The sequence below is a fragment of the Mauremys reevesii genome, linkage group 10 (genome assembly GCF_016161935.1).
Source record: "Mauremys reevesii isolate NIE-2019 linkage group 10, ASM1616193v1, whole genome shotgun sequence".
Taxonomy (NCBI): domain Eukaryota; kingdom Metazoa; phylum Chordata; order Testudines; family Geoemydidae; genus Mauremys; species Mauremys reevesii.
The window spans coordinates 82,581,944-82,605,429 of record NC_052632.1 but is presented as its reverse complement, the minus strand read 5'-3'; the positions used below and the strand labels follow the sequence as shown (position 1 = coordinate 82,605,429).

Sequence of the window (23,486 nt, the reverse complement as noted above, 5' to 3'; positions counted from 1 at the left end):
GGATGCCATGTAGCAGTGAGTAGAGTGCAACCATTACAAGTATCTACATGCATCCCTCTTATTATCTACCTTCTGTATGTGAAGTTTTGGACTAATGGGTTCATTTTCCTCAACTATGTGTTGGTGGTGTTTTTTGTTTGTTTTGTTGTTTTTTGTGTTTTTTACCAGAGCAGACCTGGCCTCTGTTGTTGTTGTTTTAGTTCCCTCAATAGCTGGCAGAAAATGCCATTCATAATTTTACATGTCCTCAGTATTCAGTGTCAAGTCTTTACTATTTCCCTTCACTTGACAATATATTTTTTCTCCAGTAAAAAATTTTCTGCCTCTTGTAGTGGAATGTTTAAAATGTGCTTGTCAAAAAGTGATGGTGATAAATTGTTGTTTTGCAGACTTTCTACAACTGACAATCCATTATTGGGTAGACACTGTGTAAGGTATTTAGTTCTCTGATACAAGCTATGAGAAATGTTGCCTGCTCAGGATAGATGTCTTTCAATAACTATTGAACAAAATCATTGTTCTGTTTTGTTTTGTTTTGTTTTTGTTTACCCACTTTGTAATTTTAAGGTTGCCTTTATGCTTGTTCAGCACCCTGAGTGCTTTTGGGAGTGCTTTATAAATTTATTAAGATGAACACTTGAAATTTGAGAAGCAGGTGCTATTCTTGTATTAATGCTTTTTTAAAAGATGCTGAAAAGGCTACATTTTGGCATGGAGGGTATAAGCCTTCATTTGTCAACCTTACAAGGACTTCATATCAGAATGCCTGACTGGCCAAAGCCTTTCAGCCAACAGAGTCATTCTTTAACTACTGCTCTAGTTTTTGAAGATTCTAGGGGAACTTCAATCTATTTTATAAAGCCTGGCCTACACTAGAAGATTAGGTCAGTTTCACTGTTGGTCAGGATGTGAAAAATCCACACCCCTGAGTGGCAGCATTAAGCTGACCTCAGTTCCCTTATAGACCATGCCAGGTCTACAGAAGAATTCTGTGGTTTCTGAGCTAAAAAATGTTAATACCAGCTCATACTCACAGAATCTTAAAATAGGAATTATTTTAATCTGCTGAAATAGCTATTCAGAGAGAAAGTTCCAACAAGCTGTTTCTACGTAATAGATTAATGCAGTTCACTTGAGATTGACTAAAGCCAACTATTTTTGTTAGGTACTTGAATTGTTTTTAGGTGTATTACTGATGGTGTGAACATACGAACCATACTCTGAACAAGGGAATTTTTGTGGTAATAGGCTATTTGACAGATTAATAAATTAAGCCTGTTTATGGTACATGTTTCATAACTTGCCTGTGCACAGAGACCTGTAATAAAGACTGTTTGTAGGACACTTTAAAGTTGTATATAACTTCTGGAAACAAGGTTTCGTGATTGGTTAAAATCAGTGACTCTTTCATACTGCAGTAGAATCTAGGTACTCCATTTAGGATTTGGGGCCACATTCTCTTAAGTACTATGTAACTATAGCTATATGGCACGTAACATAGTGGAGTCGTGATCTCTGAGGCCTCTAGGACAGGGGTTCTCAAACTGGGGGTCAGGACCCCTCAGGGGGTCGCAAGGTTATTACACGGGGGGATCGTGAGCTGTCAACCTCCACCCCAAACTTGGCTTTGCCTCCAGCATTTATAATGGTGTTAAATATACCAAAAAAAGTGTTTGGTTTATAAGGGGGACGCACTCAGAGGCTTGCTATGTGAAAGGGGTCACCAGTACAAAAGTTTGAGAACCACTGCTCTAGGAATTACTCTAGTCTAATACAAATTCATATAGTGAGCCACAGTAGATCGACTATACTGTATTATAATGAAGTTGTCCAAAACTTGTGGTGATGGTTTACTAACTGGTTTCAATAAATCATTCCTCTCTGCATCTGGCTCATTGTCTTAAGGCGTGCTTGATAGCTGGTTGTTTGTTTCATTGCTATAGATACCAAGACTTCTCTGGAAGCAAGGTCACACTTGACATTTACTAATATTACCATGTTTAAACCATCACTTATTTGTGTCTGCCCTAAGACCAGGGAGATTTTCAAATGTCCGTTTGTGACACTGTTTTATAGGGTGAATTATTTTCACTAATGACTCGGGTAAAATAGCCATTAAGTATTTGTTTTTAAGGCTTACGTTACCTTCTCAAACTTATGAAACATTCCTTTCTCTACAAAAAAGCACATCATAGTGCATCTTATACTTTTACAATCCCACAGGAAATGTAGCCCTTTTTAAATAACACAGCTGGGTGAGGCCACAACTTCTCCACTTAAGTGAGATGGAGGCTTTTTTCCTTTGCATGAATTGTTTTCTTATTAAGTTAATTACCTCACAGAGTGACAAGAACAGCTTTTGGATTGACTGATTCACTGTGTTGCACAAAGCAGCAGTAGAACCACAAAAATAAAGTAATGCACTGTCACTAATTCCATTTTGGAAGCAGTCAGTGACCTTTACAGAAGGGCAGAAAATGTTCTTTTGCTCAGAGGTTGCAAGTTGTTTCATCCACCAAAAATCACTTGGCTCAGACTTTTGTGTAAATATGGTGTTCAGATGTATCTAACACTTCTGAGGGGACCAATGACACTTTTTCTAAAATAGACACTTTTTTAAATAAAAAGCAAGACTTAAAGTTAACTACCGTTTGAATGAGTGTCCAATAAGCAGAGAAGGGGTAGTTCACTGCTAAAACCTGCTTCCTGCCTATGTGAATATTGCTAGCATATGCCACTCAAGCTAGCACAGGTATAAACTAGAAACATTACATGTGGTTTGTAAACCACCTTAACATACTTCTAAAATGTACTAAAAAATCAAACTTGGTTTTAGATGGTACCAGACCACTAACACTTTAAACATATATGATGTGAAGGGTAGTCATTGTTTTCATGATTTGATCAAGGGAAATACAAACTATGGTATGTCTGTCTGCAGATGACCTCTTCAGCAAGATATGATCATGTAAAATTGACACAGCTAATGGTACAGTTCTTATTTTGTAAAATCGACCCATTATATTGGAAAGTATAAATCCCTTGGATGGGTGCTGACTACCTCATTACTCTTACATCACTCCATCTACGATATCTGTTGCTCCATTTAAAGTCAGAAACAGCTGTGTTGAAGGAATATAGCTTCATACCTCTGCTTGGATTATAATCCAAGCAAATATTTTGAAGTTTGATGAATTAATACCTCAAAACATCCTGTAGTGGTGGAATAATTCTAAGGTTTTTTTCCCCTATTTAAATTGTTCTAAGGTAATCCTGTTACTTCAGATTAAGAGAAAACAGTAATATGTAAAACTGAGACCGTGGAAGAAGCTTCTTTAATTTTTGCTTTGAACAGAAATAGGAATGAGGCACTATGTTCCTGGGATCACATTTCTAACTAGCTGGTTTAAGTCTACCCATAAACTGACCTGGCATACAGAACCAGTGGTCTTAATGCAGTTTCTTTATGTGAAAAGAACACTGTGGAACAGAAGTCTGATGTATTTTTAAATCTAATGCTCTGCACTGTAACAGCCAACTTCTAAACATGCTAAAATATCAGAACAAAAGCTATAGTATGTGGCTAGTAACACCAAATTAGCCTTTAATCAGAGCTCCATAATTCATTCTCAGATGCTTAGTAATAAAGAGTTAATTTCCAGCTTCATGCTTGAATAGCAAAAACATCATACTGTGCATGACACATACCAGGATGGTAATAGCATAACTCTGCATGTTATACACATTAACATGGTTTCTGTATACGCTGTAGCTAAGTAACATAAAAACAGACTTGAGTGTCCAGTGACTCAAAACACAGTACTCAGATGAGCAGTCTCAAATGAAGGTTTGTTATTGGAGAGGAGAGTCCAGCCCAGGTGGGGACCTGTTTAAGAGTTATTAGGAAAACTTCTGTGCCCAATTTTTAATTCTTACACAGGTGTGTCTCTCTCAGGAAACCAGTGTGAGACCTGAATGTGAAAAGACGGAGCTTTTAACTAAACCCTCAATTCCCAATGTCTTTCATTGGCATCAATGATTTCAAGGCCAGAAGGAACTGTTGTAGTCTTACCTCCTGTATAACACAGGCCAGAAACTTCCCCAAAATAATTCCTAGAGCAGATCTTTTAGAAAAATATCCTAGTTTGATTTAAAAATGAGTTATAGAGAATCCACCACAACCCTGGGTAAAAACTATTCCAATGGTTTAATTGCTCACTGCTGAAAATGTACACCTTGTTTGCAGTCTGAATTTGTCCAGCTTCAAGCTTTCCAGCCATTTGGATCGTATTATACCTTTCTCTGCTAGAGGGAAGAGCCCATTATTAAATATTTGTTCTTCATGTAAATATTTATAGACTGTAATTGAGTCCCCCTTTAACCACTTCTTTGCTAAGCTAAACAGATGGAGGTCCTTGACTCTGTCACTGATATTTTTTTCTAATCATTCTCATGGCTCTTCTCTGAGCCCTCTCCAATTTATCAACATTCTTTTTGAGTTGTGGACACTAGAACCGGATACAGTATTCCAGCAGCAGTCTCACCAGTACCAAATGAAGAGGTAAAATAAGCTCTCTGCCTACTCAAGGTTGCTGTTTATGCACTCCAGGTTAGCTCTTTTAGCCATAGCATCACACTGGGAGCTCATGTTCAGCTGATTATCCACTATGATCCCCAAATCTTTTTTTCAGAGTCACTGCTTCCCTGGATAGTGTGTCCCAGCCTGTAAGTATGGCCTGCAGCCTCTGATCCTGTAATACCTGAGCCCCCATTTTCCCTGCTGTCATGCCTTGACTGTTGCTGCATCACTTCTGGTTTTTGCCCACATTCTCACTCCTGCCTCCTTCTGTCCCTTTTTCTCAGTTTAATTTGCTTTGCTCAATTTTTGTTATCCACAGTTCTGCTTCTCCTTACAAACTGCTGCCTTCTTTCTCCATGGCCTTGTCTGCATAGAACTTGCATCTGTTTTTTAGCCCTGATGTCATTCTAGAGCACTAAACATCTAGATTCAGATATTAAATACGACTGCAGTGCCATTTGGATGCCATTTCAGAATGTCTACCACTACTATCTAAGATTATAAATGGGCTTATTTGGTATCATGTTTGCTGTGTTTCTTCTTTATAGTAACAAAAACTGTCACATCACCGTCAATGTTTGAATCTGTAAACTTCATGCTTTTTTTTTTTTAAAGGGAGGGACATTTTAAAGTTATGTATCGGAGGGGTAGCCGTGTTAGTCTGGATCTGTAAAAAGCAACAGAGTCCTGTGGCACCTTTAAGACTAACAGATGTATTGGAGCATAAGCTTTTGTGGGTGAATACCTACTTCGTCAGACACATGTAATTTTAAAGTTATGTAAACCACCCATCTCTGTGGCCAGATGTGCATTTTCTGCTTTAAAATATTTGTTTCTCAATTCTGGGAAGATCATGTGACTGAGATGCAAGACTTCAGTCTTGCCACTGCAAAAAAAAGTCTAAATGCTTTTAATTAACTCAACATGCTTTGTGAATTCTACTTATATGGTTGTCCTTTTTTATCACAAGCATATGCTATTAATATTGTGTGCCTGCATCTAAAACTAAGCAATGAGACAGTGGTATTTTAAACATACTTTTTTTTAATGGCTGTATATACTAAACATCTTACTGTTTTCAACATTTCATTATATAACAAGATCTAAGATGTTCTTCCAATACGTAGCAGAACGGCCATTGGAGCTACACAGATTATGGAGCTTTAAACCATGTTAAATTATATGCTGCCCACCTGTTTCTTGGTGACCAGGGCAGGAAAAAATAAATTTAGAAATCTGAGGGGGCCTATTTTCTTTTGTGACAAGACAAGGGGACTCCCAGGTGACCAGGCGATTTAGCAAGGGAATTGCCTCTTTTCCAGAACTAAAAGCTTGCCAGCCTCACATGTAGGGAACTTCTGACTCATTCTGTTACCTAAGAACATTACTTACTTAATGTCACTGTTGTGTTCAGTTGCACTGCTTAAAAAAATAGATGCTGGACTCCATCTTGACCAGAGTTAAATGTTTGACATTTTTTATTCTCCCTCTCAGCACTTAGTATCTTCAGTGAACAGAACTTTCTTTTTGCATTCCTAACAGTGAACAGTGGGAGTGCACGTCTTACAGTTAGCAGGAGTACTTATTTTACACTCATTTAAAATAAACTTTTAACTTTGTTTGGTGGGGGAGATGTAACGAATACAGGAAAATGGGTCACTAAAGCCCTACTAGCTAAAACATTCCAGCAAATTATTTAATTGCATAATAAGGTACAGTATAGCTGCAATAAATACACAACTTGACAATGGAGAAGTTTCTAAGTCATTATAATAAACAGAAAATGCAGTAGAAGCTTAGTTACTAATTGCTTTTGATTTTTTGTTCATATCTGTAATTGAAATCAGATTCAGGCTCAAGGCAAGAAACACAATTTCTCTTTGAAATGTCTGTGGTAATTTCCTCTAACAAGGAACTTATTCTACATTTAACCTTATTCTGCATTCACAAACCTGCAGTTGTGCGATGTATAAAAGGTTTGCCTTAACTCCTCATTAAAGCAATTAAGTTCGATATTAGTGTTCAGTCTGTGTCTGTCTACATTATTGTACAGGATTTGTAATACATGTGGCATGTAAAATCAGCTGCTGTCTAGATGCTCTACCCTGCTCCATTGATACCTGAGCGCGCACAGTGATGGTTTAAAGGTTATTTTATACTCAACTGAATGCCCACAGTTAAGTGTTTAAATGTCTATCAACTTGTATTTTGCAAAGAGGGTTGTGAAGTTGAAGTACAGGACCTCGTTACAGTAACTTATGCCTTACAAAGACTCTGAAGTAGAATTTGGCCTGAATTGCAGTTGTTCCTTAATAGCAAAGTCTCTTGACTCACTTGGGAGAGGGCTTGGATCTATTTCATTTACTAAGGCATTCCAGATCTTCTAATGTGAACGGTCTGCCTTGGGTTTCCCTCTGTCTGTGAGGAAACAATCCACTTTCCTTCCAGGATGATTATTTGTGGAACTTGTTGGGATGCCTTTGATTAGAATAGCTTCATCCTGTCAAAGTTGGGTGGTGGGAATTATATCTGGCATAGTATGTAATGGTGGTTTAAATCTAAACTGAATAAACAGATTTAACTTAGAACTAGAAAACTGGCCATACCTTTGGGCAGAGTTCACTGGAAGAGCTCAATAGAGCAAGCGAAAGAAGATGAGAATGGAAGTTCTTAACTGTTTGTTTGTGACTATATCAGCAAGCTTTTGTTTCTTCATAAGCTTCTAAAACTGTAGCTCTTGATTAGTGAAACATCTTGTGTTCTTAAAAATGGCACCCATCAGATAATTAAATCAACTTTCCTGAAGGGTTGGGTATTAAACCCGTTCTGGAACCAGAAAAGTTGCTGTCCCAGAACAAACTCCTTTGACTGAATGCTGTGAACTGCAAGCTCAGTCATCCAAACTGGTTCTTAACCCAGGAAGAGTTGTTTGGGTGAGTTCATGTATGATCTGTTCCAGAATTAGAGTATTTATTGTTACTAATGCCTAAAGTTTGAGTTAATGCTTTCATCTGGTGATGAATGCAAAACCCTCAATAAAGAGGTGGAGATGGAAATAGCTTATTGCACAAACTATAAATAAGTTATCTAAAATTCATTCATAGTAGGAAACAAATTTATTTAAAATGGGGCAGGCCATTCAAGATGGTGCTGGATTGTCAGGGCCTAAGGACTGGCCCCACCTCTTGGGCTACATCATTGGCATCTGCCGGTAATGACTTGCCTACCCTGGGAATAGGAGGGTTGCTGTAGTAGGTATTGAGCACAGGATTGGCACCTTACCACCCACCCACCTTAAAAAAAAAGAAAAGATAGTTGAAAACTCCTTGCCTGCTCTGTGGAACACCACTACCTTGTATTTGGTTGCTAAATACATGGTGGTGTTTTGTGTACATATAATCATGGGTGGTTTGGTTTTAGTGGTATGGCTGATGCTATCTGGGCATAGACAGAGAACTAAAGTGTATGGATATTAACTTGCTATCGACCTGACTATGAAAACACTGAAAATAAATGGCTGTGCTGGGATTTCAGAATACCCCAATCCCTAATCATTGCTAAAATATTTGGAAAATAGTACCTAATCTATTCTGAACTCTTGTAAGCCTTTTTAAAGAAAAAGTAGAAGAGAAATGCACGCTGGAAATGTTACCTCCTACTGCGCACACTCGGGTAGTTTGTATTGTGGTAGCGCCACCTCAGAATTAGGGCTTCATTGAGTTTGGCATTCTCACAGGTGGACATGGTCCCTTCCCTGGCGAGTTTACAGCCTAATGTCATCTGGCCCCAAAATTCTCTCCTGAGTTGGAGAATATGATTTGACCAGAAGGGTTAAACTCCTAACATCCCTTGTTGGGCTATTCCCTGCATACTCTGTGGAAGGAATAGTGCTGCCTCCTATTTGACTTGAAAATTAAGCCTGCCAAAACTGAATATTAGAACGTAGCCAAAACCTATTGGAAGCTACATTTAAATATAACCTTTAATGAGGACACCACCGTAGCTTTTTCCACTCATAAGTATGAAAGAAGAAAACATTTCATTCTACTTCTGAAAAGTTCAGGCGCTCTCTTATAAAGAGGTGTGTATGGGAAATCCCATGCTAGAATTGTTCTTTGAAAATGGCAAAATAACTTGGAAGCAGCATATATTTTGAAAAAAGATGGTGTTTGCGTGTCCCTAAGACTAGTCAGAGCCTATGCTATAGCGTCTTAAATATTGAGTAATAAGTTGGCTTGTCTAACTTTCCATAGACACGAAGCACGCTGCATGTAGGGAAGTCAGGGTGCCAAGTGAAAAGTAATATGGTTGGGAAAAGCATCCTTACAGCTTAGTATCCATGTTTCAGTAATGGTCAAGAAGCATTCAGATGTACCAAAAAGAAATTATCACACTAAATGACTTGATCTAGGACTTTTTGTGCTATGCTGGTCTTCACTTCATGGAGTATCTGTTCCAGAATTAGAGTATTTATTGTTACTAATGCCTGAAGTTTGAGTTAATGCTTTCATCTGGTGATGAGTATTGAGGGTTTTGCAAAGTGGTGGAGAGGGAAGTAAGTTATTTATAGTTTGTGCAATAAGCTGTCTAAAATTCATTCACGGTAGGAAACTAATTTGTAAGTTTTAGAGTCTGTGCTGTTCTGGTTAAGCGGAAGCATAGATTCATGTCTAGATTTCTGATGGAAAAAATATTCCATTCTACCCTGTCTCAAATAAAATAAAATTTCAAATAACTTAACAGCACTTTTGTACCAAGAGTAACACATGTACCTGGTACATTTGTTTTAGCTGTCTAAATGTGGTGTGTAATTGAACACTTCTCCTCAGATCAGGATTAAATACTAATCTTGTTCATAATGTATCATGTACAAAATCTAGAATGCAGAACAGTCTAAACTGAAGTATGAAGGATAGGGAAGTATGCTATGATAAATCTGTGCAGAAGTGTTGTTCCCCTTTGCCATTCCTGCTAGCCTTCTCCACAAGTCATCTATATCCTATGTCTTCTCTCCCAGCCAAAGAATATTGGAATCCACTCTATGTAAAGCAACAGATGTTATTCAAAAATTAGCTCTTTGGATAACTTGCTGGGTTCCCTTTGCCCCTCTCAGGCACTAAGCACACTGCTTGTTCCCTGTTGGGCAGAAGAGCAAGGGAAGCTGTCTTCTCAAATAAAATGCTGAGAATGCCCTTTCTCAACTTCAGCTTAATTTCTCACTAAATGCACTTGATAATAAGGCTGAATGACACAAAATGAGAAGTTGGGAAGATCATATGAGCAACAGCATTTGCCATAAGTAACTATTTCCTATTTATCCTCTCAACTACTGACTGTCCATGTGTGCATACTCTACCAGTTTTCTAAACTTTATTGTGTTCTACTCTGGAAATTATCTGTAAGTGGGGAGGAGGGGGCATTGAGGTTCCATGTTTACCTGTCAGTCACTTCCAGATCAAATCTGCTCAGTCAGTGTAAAAATGAAACAAAGGCTTTCTCTAACTATAAGCCCACTCAATGAGGTATCCTGAAAACGAAGCTGGTATCTTGCTTACTCTTGCATCGTGTAGTAATTCTGCAGTCAGAACAGAATTGCATAACTCCGCTCAGTCTCTGAGCTGCACGGACTCCAGTGGAACAGGAGTAAAATAGTAAAAACTACTTTGGACACTAAAGCAGATGAGAGACTACAGAGAGCAGAGTAGTTGAATAAGAAGGTGGATTTTGTTTTTGTTGTGAGAGAAACAGTGTTATGTTCTTTGGGCTTGTGTTCAAAATGCTATGCCAGTAAAATCAAACTCCTGCATCAGATCTTGCAGCATCCAGAAAGCTGAATGCTGGCACAGATTGCCAAAAGGAGAAAATAATTTCCCTACATTAAAATGGCTCTGAAGAATGACCATTGTTATATAATTCCAAAGGCAGGGACAAATTGTAGAAAAAAATTTTATACTACTTCTAAAGACTTTTTAACACTTTTTTTATATAAAAAGTCCTATTTCTTAAAAGGATAAACTAAAAGCAACAAATGCACTTCTTAAAACTTGCTACACCTCTCCCCATCCAACAACTTTATAGCACTTATCTGCTCCCATTAAAGTCAATGGGCAGATTCCCATAATGTCAGTGGAACCAGGATTGGGCCCTTAAGGAAAAGCTAAGTTTGCTTGCTTCTTGGACAGCACATGTTTTTGGTATTATCAGGTCTGCAAGCAAGCCACACATTCAAAAGCCCTGAACTGTTTGTTTATAGAAGTAGATAAGTACAGAACTTGTGAACACTAACACTATATTTTTCCAGCTCACACTAATAGGAGATAAAGCAGTAAGGAAAGTGTGGGTTATCGCTTCAGTAATAAAACTTTAAGTTGTGTTGAGACTATCTAGGATAACCTACCAATTTTTAAAAAACAATTGAGAGCTGAATTGATAAAATGAAAGAAGGAAAAACCAAATATTTTGTCATGTCCTTGATGATCCTGGAGTTTCTGCTCCCCTATATTATCTCCAGTGGTTAAAAACGGCCAATGAAAATTTAACTATATTTTCTTTATGGTAAATTTATATTAGAAACTTATTATGCAAACTTTTATCTGTCCAGAGATAGAAGTTATAGCTATTTCTATTTAATTAACTGCACAGTTAACAGTATCTAAAGTAGCCAACTCTTCCTGAATTTTGGCACTACTTTTTAGAAGATATCACATTATTTAGTTTTATTTCCACTAAGATCAGCCAGAAATCTGAAACTGAGTTGGGGACCATTTGCTTTGGTGGTGTTCCACAACATCGTCTTCCCCCGTTGGGCATTTTTCTCTTATCAGACATGTTAAGACTTTTAAATTAAGACCTGGAACTTCAGACTAGGATATATAGTTCAAGTGACATGAAAGAGCTGAAGTCTAGTCACCAAGATGCTTTGGATCTTAGTACAGTGTAGAATGAGTGAAAAAAATTAATCAGTAAATGTGAAATGTCTCTTTTATCAAGTTACATTTTATGGAGAATTTCTAGTTAGTTTCCCTTAAGAGCCTTGTTTCTCTAAAGCTGACTTCTTTAATTCTGAATGCTTTAGCTCTGTTTTTGAACAGAGCTGCTAATTTTCCATTTTTCCTGGCAGCAAATCCAGCCTATTGTACTATAGAAATTGAGCAGGATGTACTGGTCACAAAGTCCTATGTGAAAAGGTGCTCTGAAATGTTAGTATGCCAAAAGCTACCCATCTGGCCTCTCTTGGGTAGCAAACACATAGGTTTCATGTCGTTAAGGAAAATCAAATGGCAGGAAAAACTAATAACTTTTAATAGTCTTGTCATGTTTTCATGGATACCTTTGCCTCTGTTATAATCTTGTCAGAATTTAAGAGCTCAGACTTGTCATTTTGTCATGAAGCAAACTACTCCCATAGGCATCATCTATTACACCAACACTTAAGGTTTCATATACAGTATGAGTAAAGATTCGTTACCAGTTTTACATTTGAACCGAGTTACTTGTTCTGTAGTGAGTGTCAAAGGTGTTTGTTTGTTTTTTTTTACAGCATTTTTTGTTTTAGGATTGCTCTTGTTGCTTCCTTCCTGGCTTTTAAAGGGCATTAAGCTTCTTGGTTTGTAGCTCTTGACCTACTTTTTAGCCCATCCATGATCACAGAATCCTTACTGTGCTGGTTGGACAGGACTTGTGACTTTCTCGGAAGCCAGTCATCTGTCCAGAATGTTGCCAAACTGAGGCTAAGGGTATGTCTACACTGTCCAAAAAAACCCAAACTTGCAACAGTGAGTCTCAGAGCCTTGGTCAACTGATTTGGGGTCACACTACAGGGCTAAAACTGACAGTGTGGACATTCTTGCCCAGGCTCACCCCTTTCCCAGAGTGTCAGAGCAGTGCTCCAGCCAGAGTGGGAATATCTAAATTGCTATTTTTAGCCCTGTAGCATAAGCCTGAGTCACTTGACCCCAGGCTCTGAGACTCAAAGAATGTAAATATACCCTTAATCTCTCCTTCAGTTCACCAGATTTGGCTAATCAGTTTCTCTACATCAAAGATGAAGATTCCTAGCTTCCAAATTCTTCCTCCGGATCTACTGTTTAGAAAGTATAAGTGCCCCCTGCCACGGTACATGAAGCAGAACTGCTCACTGAAAGTAGAAGACAAAGGATAGTTTTAAAGTGAAAGTGTAGCCATAAGCTGCTACTTTCCCCACTGCCTACCCAGACAAAAGAGGAGCAGTCCCGCTCCAACATAAAATGTCTGCATATTATGTCCCAAAGCTTCATTGAGCTGAGGAGCCCTTCCAGGAAGGAGGAAAGATGACTACATAATCCACATAACTTGAGGGGCGGTACTGGAACATGCAGTAAATAAATAAATAAACATGGTGGGATGACTAACTTAATTTTTTTTAAATAACCATTAAAAAACTCTTGCATTCTTCCATGGTTAGTGGACTTGGCACAGAAGCGGGTAATTGCCCTGTGGACCAAAATATATAATTTCCTAATGTGTCTTCATAAACTGGAATTATATACTCCACCTTAAACATCCAATTTAATATTGTCTTTAGACATGACTATCTAAACATTAACATGACAGTTGAGACTAATATTACCATTTTGTAGTAGGTAGAAAGAGATGATAATTTCGCCATAGTACTTTTGCCTGGTTTTGGCCAAGTTGGGGAGACTATTTCCCAGCTTTAACTTTAGAGCAGCGATAGTTAATCTTTACTGCCTTTCAAGATGTTTTGTGTGCCATCATTCTTATATTTACAGGAATTCTGCATCTGTTTTTGATGTTCCTGGTGAAACGTATATTTCATATGGATGGTCAAAAATACTTGACAAAGAATTATGTTCAGGTTTTTTTGGCTTTCTAAAACAGCCTTTTAAAATTGTGTAATCCTTCATTTTATTTGAGAACGCAGGTAATTGAGAATATGGGTAATTGTGGAACCCTTAGTGGTTATTCAGAAAATGGGAACACTTGCACTCCTCCGGAATAGCTATCAATAAATTGTGTCGTTTGTGCTGTATCCTGTAACTTTGCCTTTAGTTTCCAGAATCCTCCTTTTCCCACAGGTCCAAATCTTACTCTTTCAGTGGAGTGTTGCCAATTAATCAGCTATTTTGTATCTAAAGTGTGTGAACAGATGAGCAATCAAATGACCATTTCTGTTGTGGCAAGCAGTGTAACATTTGAGAAGGACCTTGGTGCATGCAGGGCTTCCACTTTCTGTAATTACAGCCTACTAATCGTTTCTGAGTCTTTTTTATTCTTACGTAAGCATTATCTTTGTTGTTACAGAATGTGTCAGGGAATATCCTTAGTTTAAACAGATCTTCTGTTTCCAAGACACATGCCAGTAGGTTCTGTATACCGGAAGTTCACACAACAGATCCAGTCATAAACCTGGAATGTTTTGGGCCTCCTAGTACATAGGAGGGGCTGGAGAAAGGGCATGCTTTTTCAATTAGTCATAGTTTGGAGAGAGACTTCATTTTACATTCTCAGTATTTAACTGTTTTGTCTACATTCAGTTGAACTCTTAAATTGTGAAACTACCAGAAAGGATGTAGTTTAGGAATATTAGTTTGAGAAACTAGATTAAAGATCACACTGTGTGTATAAATAAGCAGGTACTGCAGGGGGAATTTGTATTTGAAGTTGCAGCTTTGGTTTATTACACTGAACACCTTGGTTAAACCCAGCTAGTCTGGGTTTTTTCCTAGTTGGTACATATTTTTTCTGAAGCATCTGGGAATGCTCTTTGGAAAGATTCTTAGTTGCAATTGTTAATCTACTCTAGTAGAACACTGCTTCATTGTCAGATTTATGCTTTGTCATTTCATGGAATGAGTCTGATACAAAGTTAATAGATCTTTTAACATAAGGGGATCAGGCCAGAAAAACACTTGTTTACTGATATAGGCCCACAAAAATTAGGTTGAAAACCCCCTTCAGATTCTTTTAAGATGTGGTGGGATCAGTAGGCTATGCATTTATTAATCCATGGTGATTTTATCTGCCACTGTTAACGTCTGTCTTCTGGAACAATACTAGCTTACACCCTTAACAAAGCTTACCTTATTTCTGTTATCGTTGCACCTGGGAGACCCAGTCAGGGACCCGGACACTGTTGTGCTAGGTGCTGTACAGACACTGAACAAAGACCGTTCCTATCTTTCCAAAGTAGTCTTTACTTCCAAAATAACAAACTTCAAAACTACAAGGTCCTTAATTTTAATATGCAGGACAGGGCCCATTATTTTTTTTTTAAATTGTGCGCACACACTATAATCGCAAATGGAGTTGGGCATGTAATTACATACATGTAGTAGCTGCACCTGTTCAATCTGCTTCTGGTTCAATAAATGTGTGTTTTTATCAGAAACAGTACATCTGGCAGAGTATGGCTTTTGTACTAAGTGTTTTTTGTTTTTTAAAAAGAATTTCCCTTGGCTTGTAAAAAAACCTAGCTGAAGCAAAATAGTGTTCTCCAGCTCTACCATTAAGGTCTTTAAAGTAGAATGTAATTGAAATCTTTCTCATTAATAACCCAAGAGTTGCCCATACGTCCACAGAGCACTGATCAGTCTAGTACGGTGTCTCTTGATTCCTATAAAAAACATCATAAAAGCATCTCTGCTTACTATGCATTACCTCTTCCCATAATGTTAAAGCTGTGCTGGAGCAAGAGACATCAGGACACCCACCTCATCACATGGAGGTGCAACAAATGAAGCAACTTTTGTAAGTAACCCTCTGTATAAAGTAAACTTTTAGGTCTTTTCAAAATGCAATAGACAGTAATACTTTAAGCCTTACCTTGAGCTGCTAAGTGATGGTTAAAAAAGTAGGATCCTGTGTGTAACTGCAATCCATTAATATTGTATCAATCCTTGTAAGCCTAGATATTGACAGGTAACAGATGTTATGTTGGACTAAAACTGAGTGAATTTGGTGAATGACTTTGCTGGTCAGACCAGGATCATGAACACTTGGATTTGAGGCCCAAATCGGCACCACTACAACTTGTGCTCTGAACAACCCCAAGCTTTATCAGAGTGTGGTGCCAGTTCACAGCATTCTAGTTTGGGTCTGTCTTGTAATTTAAAGAGAGGCTAATTTTTAACACTTTGGAGACCTGCTTGTTTCATAAAGTCTGCTGTCTTTTTGTGTTTAGATAATATTTACGCTGTTAATATGTTCTACATTCTACAGAGTTGGTTGATTTAAAGTCTAGGCCATCCCCTGTTCACGCTCAGCCAATTCACCATGTGTCAAAAGCCAGTGAGTGCTTGGTTTATACTTGACATCTAAAACATGCTGTTTTCACATGTTTGCTAATGTGCTATCAGATTTTAAATTCTTGTGTAGACAAGTCCTAGATTATCATGAAGTACATGGCTGCAAAGGATGCTTCCTGGCTAGCTTCACAGAAAGAGGGAATTTAGTGCTTGAAGGTGGGGATGGGGTAGTTATATTAGCTGGAAGAGTTCTTAGCTGAAATGTTGCTAACTATAGTCTGTCTTCAGCATGTGCTTAAAATAGCACTGTATTTTGTAGACATATATATTCCCATCAGTTTTAGAGGAAGCGCTTGTAACTGAAAAGCGACAGACACTTGTCTAGACAGCAACAGGATGTCCTTTGTTTTAGTCATTCAAGTGTTTTTGTTGATATTACTATACATCTGGCCACTGTGGCATTTAATTATTCATATAAAATACATTACATCTAATTTGCATGCCCTCGACGCTCTGTCTGGGAGAGTGGATGCATAGTAGCATAAACTATTTTCAGGCAGAGTAGTGGTATCTCTGTATTAGGTAAAAGGATAGATCTTTTCTATACACTTACAGTAAAATCATGGGTTCATTTGTATATAGGACCTACAAAACTAGGGCTAAATTCTGCCCATGTTTGCTCCTCATTGGACTCTATTTCCAACCACCCCCCCTTTTTTGGGGGGTACTTCCAAGCTAGTAGCTAACAAGTTGTATTGTTTAGTTTTGCACATATGTTGGGTGAAAGGGTGTCTTCTCTCATCCAGTGTATCCAGCGATATACTTGCTTGTTAGTGGTACTCATTGTTGAAAGAGTGTAACAGCATTCTGCATTCCTGTCTTAAACCTGCTCATCTATGAAAATGTGTATGTCTACATCTAAATACATTTGTATAAAATCTCTAACAAGCTGATATAAATCTATGGTTTGTCCCCTCTTACATGATTCACTGCTGTTAACCGGGCCTGCTCTAGGCACCAGCGCTCCAAGCATGTGCTTGGGGTGGCACTTTCCAAGGGGCGGCACTCCGGCTCCCCTCCCCTCCCCCCTTTTTTTTTTGCTTGGGGCGCAAAAAGCCGGGAGCTGGCCCTGAGAGGAGGTGAGCTGCGGTGGTTGGGGGTGTGGGGAGGGCCGCAGGAAGTAACCCTGGGGGTGGGGGCAGAGGAACCGCTCCCCCTCGCCTCCTCTCCCGAGTGTGCTGCATCTGATTTGTCCATGCCATGCAAGAGGCATCATTCTGTATCTCTGAAATCCAGTGATTGGCTTTCTTTTAAGTCAGTCTTGGCTTAAGGGCTCACTGCTGCTCCCAGTAAAATAAATGTCAAAGTTCTAACTGACTTCAGGGGATGTAGATTCAGAGCCTTAAATTGTTCATGTTTTGTCTTTTAACAGACCTTTGCTGTGCACAGAGGGACTTGGATGAGATGTGTACATGAAAATTATTTTTAGCCAATTGCTTTGAATCACTGTGTGGACTAAAGGTCCAGTTGGCAGCCTTGTAAAAAGCGTACTAATTATAATGTGAGAACACTCTCTTACCAGATGGCCTCTGATCAATTGTTTTGGTTTCTAAATATTTTCTCTTAGTGGACAGAACTGCTTAAAGTGGGAGAACAAAGATGATCCAGGGAGATTTCTGAATCTTACCCACTCTTGGGGAACTTCTGGGTGATCAGCTATGTGGCTCACTTTTATGTGAAATGTATGTTCAACTAGTTGCCAGATTCGCTCCAGAGCAGACACAGGAAGTTGAGTGCAATGAGAAACTTTTTTCCTGATGCACAGATATCTTAAAACAGTGTAGGCCTGAAGATAACTTGCAAGGCCCCTATTCTGGATATTCATACTCTTGACAGCAAAAAGTTAACTTTTTCAAGTTGTTTATGGCAATGTGAGATTCTGCTTTGCTTATGAAACTTCAGAAGGGAGTTTTCTGAGCAACAGTAAACCTTTCCCTTTTAATTCTTATCTCTGTTGAGCTAATAGTGCACTCTGCTTGGTATGTCGGAATTCTTTTGACCTTTTTATTTAGGGCTGAGTTTCAAATCATGCATTTCCATAAGAAATCTACAATAGTCTACATAACATTGTCCCCTGAGTGACACTCAGTGGTCCTGTATGCTTTTACTAAGTCTGCTAGCTCAACAATGTAATTGCTTCAACAAGGGGAGTTACACACAAATGAGGAAGCTGGTTAAATGGAAATTAAAAGGGTCAGAAGGGCGAAATGCCTGCAAGCTGCATGTAAACTATTAAAAACACCACAACAGAGGCTCAAGTTAAATGTATACCCCAGATTTAAAAAAAAAAAAGGGGGGGGGGACAAAAATGCTATGAGAAACAGCAGAGTACAAAAGAGGTGGTTAGAGGCAGAGAGACCCCTTCTACAAATTGGAAGTCAAATCCTACCGAGGAAAATAGAAAGGAGCATAAACTCTGGCAAGTAAAGTGTAAAAGTGTATTTACGCAGGCCAAAAAAAAAATATTTGAGGAGCAATGGCAAAAGACACAAAATCACTCGGTAATTGCTCTGTTCTGTTCATTCCCTCTGAAGCATCTGGCACCAGCCACTGTCAGACCTGGGCTAGATGGACCTTTCGTCTGACCCAGTAAGGCCACTCTTATGTTCTTCGCTGTTCATGCTTGGAATGCAAGTACAGTCAACACATTTATAAGAACATCTGTTTGAAGAGCACTCCAGTTAAAGGAACACATTTCTTACACTACGGATTTCTCCCTTGTAGTTTCCAATGGGATTTTTCATCTGTGATTATCTGATCCTAGGCTTTTATTACCAGTTTATCATTCACTACTAGGAAGTGATAATTATATCAAGCAGAGCTGTCATGCTTTATTTACAAGGAAAATAATGTTTAGATCTCATATTTAACTTTGCCAGAATGATCATTCTGCTGTAGCCTTTGCACATTTCATTGCCACTCTAAAGTATTTAAGTGTTGGTGTCTGTCTGGTAGTTTTGAGCATTATCATATAATAAATATTTAACAATTAACAACACTTTATGAATCACTGACAGCCCAAGGCAAGTAACTTGTCATATTAAAATTAAATACCTTTCAAAGTTTGATGCATGTTAACTGATGCGTTTCCCATGTGATCCAAAATCCCTCACAAGAGATTAAAGGAATTATAGGTGAGAGATAAAGTAATGCATTGGATTACAAACTAGCTTGGACAGACCAGGGAAAGAACAAATACATTATTAGTAGGGCAAAATGTTAATATTGGGGGAGCACCATGGGCCTGTATCGAAATCAGTGTTTAAAAAGGATCAACACTGAAGTAAAATGTAGGTGACAGACTAGGTTGGGTACAACTACAGAAGACTGAGGAACTTCAGAGGGGCCTAACAAAGTGAGGTGAAAGAGGAGCAGCATTATAGAGCAGGTTAGGCAAACACCTGTCAGGCATGGTCTAGGTGAGTCCTGACGTGAGTGCAGGGGACTGGACTAGATGACTTCTTGAGGTCCCTTCCAGTCCTATGATTCTATAGCAAATGAGATTGTGTTGACAAATGTATGGTAACATGCACTAGAAGAGATCATTTGAACTACATGTACACAATGCTGGGATCTAAATTAACTGTGACCATTCAGGAAAGAAAGCTAGATGTCACTGTGGACAGCTCAATGAAAGTATCGGCTCAATGTGCAGCAGCTGTTAAAAGTTAATGTATAAGGATTGGTTTAAAAGATAATACTGAACACTTCATAGTGCTGCTATATAAATCTGTGGTAAGCCTTCACCTAGAATACCGTTCAGTTATAGTTCCCTATCTCAAATACAGCAGCAAAACTAGGGGCCCAGAGCAGGATACCAAAAATGAAGCATTGAGAGACTACTTGATGAAGACTGGAATAGAAGGGACCTTTCAGGGAGGAGATGAATAACAGGGGAAATGGTAGCTCTACAAAATAACAAGTAGTATAAAGAAAGTAAATTGGGGGCTTCATTTACCTCTTCTCAGAATACAAGAACAATAGCCGTGAACAAAACTGAAAAGCAGCCAATTTAAAATTGACAAAATCGTTTTTATAGGAGTCAGTAGTGGCAACTCACTGCCACAAAATATCATTCAGGCTAAGATATTAGTAGGTTTCAGAAAAGGGCAAGACCCATATGGAGAGAAGAGTCAGTTACCTTAGGTAGGGGTTTTATAAAGAGAATTAGACCCTCCTGCTTCAGAGCATTAGCCAGCTACTGACATGGGTTCTCTCATGAGCAGGTTATGCTGTAATTGTCGACCAGCAGTGTTTTTTGCACCTTCATCTGAACATCTGGTAATGGCCACTGTGGCCTTGTCAAGACTAGAAATTGGAAGTTATTAGCTTGACATATGTTGACGCGTTAATGTGGACAAGTCTTTTAATGGGTTGGCTAACACCTGACAAGGACAGTCAGACAAGGTATTTGACTGAGTGGACCACTGGTCTATCTGGCAATTTCTGTGTTAAGTTAGGGAGGAATTAAAAACGGAGTGGCGCATGCTCTTGATCAGGAATCACTGAGACAATAAACATGGAGCTCCATGATGCTGTTTCTGTAATCGTTTTTTGGAGCAGAAGTGCTCTTTAAAATTACCCTTGGAACTTAGTTTCACTCTTGCTTGTCTTCTGGCTAAGTACTGAGGGATTCCAGTTTTACATGTTTCTTGCATTCGAATTGCTCTTGTTTTTAGGCAGGGAATATACAGAAATGATAGCTATGGATGCTTCTAAATGGGAAGAGCATAAACATAATTTTTGGAAACTTGCTGTTGTATCTGTCTAAGTGACAACAAACATGACAGAGTGCATTAGTGGGTTCAGCTTGCAACTTTAGGAATGTGCAGCTTTCCTTGTTAATCTCACTAATTCATGGTGTTAGACAAGTGGTGAAAGATTGCTCCTCAGCAGTGATCTGCAGTTTGCATGTAGTATGGTATATGCCATATTGACAGTGTGTGCTGTGTATTGTAACAATGTTCATAAGCTTGTTGCAGGATGGTATTTTTTAAAATGGGAGAACTTTTTCATAAGAGATCAATTCTTAGCGCTGAATATTTTTCCTGTTAATGTACTGCAAGTTTTTTTACCCCTGACTTAAAATCTTTTTAGGTGCAAATTATTCTAATTCAAGGCTTACATTTCTCCTGGTATCTTTTCCTTTCAGGGCTGAGAAAACTGAAGTCCTCAGTGAAGATCTATTACAGGTACTGTAACTCAGTTAATGTGCTGCCTTTAAATGCTTTATTATAAAGAGCTAAGCAAGCCTTTTGACTTGATAGAATGCTGCTTGTGGAAACAAATCACAAGATTACAAGGACAGAAGTTAGGGGACTGTAGCTCTGCTTCCTCAGACTGGGCAAGCTATGATATAGCTTAAGGAGAAGAGAAACTGTCAGCCACATGAGACAAAAGGGGATTTGAAAGTTGAAGTACACTAAAAAAGCAAGTCTCAGATTAGAAGCAAAGAAATTGTAGCTTTGTATTAAGTAAACTCGTTCACTCTGTAAAAATGATTCTTTACAAGAATATAATTGTTTTTCTTCTTGACTCTCTCGGGCTGTTTCTAGCTGGGAGAACATTACTGTTTGGCAAGGCCTCTTCCTGTCCCCTTGTTCTTCTATATTTCTTCCTGAAGGAGTTAATTTATATGGGTTTCAGAGAAGCTGCAATAAATGCAGAGATCCAAGGATTATTCTGAATAAGCCCATGTTCTGTTTATTTCTTGCAGTTTACACAGTAAGTGCTGACCTAGCTGTCATGCTGATAGCAATTGTGATACTTTGAGTTGTAATGGACACTTTTTTTGCAAATTTCTAATCTTTTTTTAAAGTTGTGCCATATACTTAAACATAGCATTTGTGCCTGAATTTTTAGATACTATTTTTACAAAGACTACCAATGACAGGTATAATTGACAGATTAATGGAAGTTTTCTTTTCACCTTTATTCATTCATTTGCTAGCTCTTAATCAGTTTCTCCTTTCGCACAGCAATTAGGGGAAAAAACCTTTTTTACGAACAATGTGATTGCTAAACCACAAAGGTTGGCTGGGGAACTCGGGTACAGTAATAGCCCCAAACCAATTCAAGCTTATTTACATAACTAGGTTCCAAGTTGACAGTATCTTTCTAATATGATTACATTTCCAAAAGACTTGCATTTGAGGCTGAAATTTTCCATTCTTAGTCTTTGCAAAGAAGCTCCTTTTTTCAAAATTTGAGAATCTCTTCAGCTGTTGAAGTTACAAGAGTGAAAAATTAATTTCAATTTAAAAAAATTTAAATGTTGATGTTAGAGGTGTATGTATAACTACCTCCGGTAATCTTTAAACAATCTAAATTGACATAGTCCAACTTTCTCCTGGACTAGAGGGTTTACTTTATCTTTGGATCAGAAATATCCAACAGTTTTTGGCAACATTACTGAGAAAATATCTGAAGTAAAGCTTAAAAAAAATCTAGCTATATTAAGGACTTTAAAATATGCCATGAGAGAGCTTGCAAGGATCATCTGTTGTCTTAGTTAGAAGGCAGAATGTGAAATAAAGACAAACTCTGTCACTTGTTGCCAAAAAAATTTGCAAGCAGTTTTCCCAGGCTCAGTAACCAGACCGGTTACACCCAGATGGAAGAGTTTGCTCGTTCTTGGGGAAAACTCTTGTCTGACTAAACTGCCTACGCATTTGGTAGTGATCATTTTATAAACAGGCTTTCAACTTTTTTATGCTTAACTCATAAGTTTTGGCTTTGGTACATTTTGAAAAAGTTGTTCTAATTTGCTTAGTGCAATATTCATCTTCAAATATGCCTTGATTAAATTTAGTGCCTTTCCAAATCAGGCAGGGACTACCCTTCAACAGTATTAGAAATGTTAATATGTGCCTATCGTGCATACTCCCTACAGTTAGCGCAATGATGTCCAACCAATTGTATATCTTCTACTCTTGAGGCAAGGTTGGAAGCATCTGTGTTTGAACCTTGAATGAAAAAATGCTACTTTGTAATCTGCACTCTAGATATATAAACGAAGTTACAATCAGTGTTACCAGCAAAAATGAGTCTTTCAATAGCTTCATTGATGTGGAGGAGGAATAGGAAGAACTACCATATCTGTTCCCCCTTTGTGTCTAGGACAGTCAGATCCACTTGTCCAGTTGCTGACACAGTAGTTACTATAGCAAGCACTGTGACATAATCCTCACTTTTATATTCTGCAGAACAAAATACTGCTTCGTGCTTTTGTTGCCTGCTCTTTTTGTGATAATGGTTTCTAATCATGCTGGAATTCTTAAGCAAAGATGTGATTAACTCAGTCAGTAAGATTTTTAGGTGGTCAATTTATATTGAAGATTTATTGACCATTAATAAAAATGTGGTAATATTCTTCAATAGGTACCCATGACTTCTTAAACATTGAGTTCTCGGAACCATCTTAGAACATCAAGAAAGAAAGCACTGCTTTAATAAGTTTAATCTTAAAAGGCACCGCAGAAATGAAGAACTCGAGCACATAGCTTGTAGCAGAAATATGAAAACCAACTATTGAAACACGGCCGTCCCGGCCACCCAGTGTCCTTGGTGAGCACGGAATACTCTGTCTCAGAAGAGTGGAA

The 23,486-nt window shown here is 38.3% G+C and overlaps 1 protein-coding gene across 6 annotated transcripts in view; it reads left to right on the top strand.

Annotated features, from left to right (window-relative positions):
- ARHGAP17 (Rho GTPase activating protein 17) overlaps positions 1 to 23,486 on the top strand; it is a 65,694-nt gene that overhangs the window by 13,439 nt on the left and 28,769 nt on the right. For 5 of the 6 annotated variants that reach the window (XM_039490546.1, XM_039490544.1, XM_039490540.1 and 2 more), the window contains exon 2: positions 21,038 to 21,077. Coding sequence is in view for 5 of the 6 variants with exons in the window: in XM_039490544.1 (XP_039346478.1) it covers positions 21,038 to 21,077 (40 nt within the window). In the remaining variant the exon portion in view is untranslated. Of the gene's footprint in view, positions 1 to 15,280; positions 15,329 to 21,037; positions 21,078 to 23,486 lie in introns of those variants that run through there. The other variant, XM_039490541.1, reaches the window with a different exon arrangement.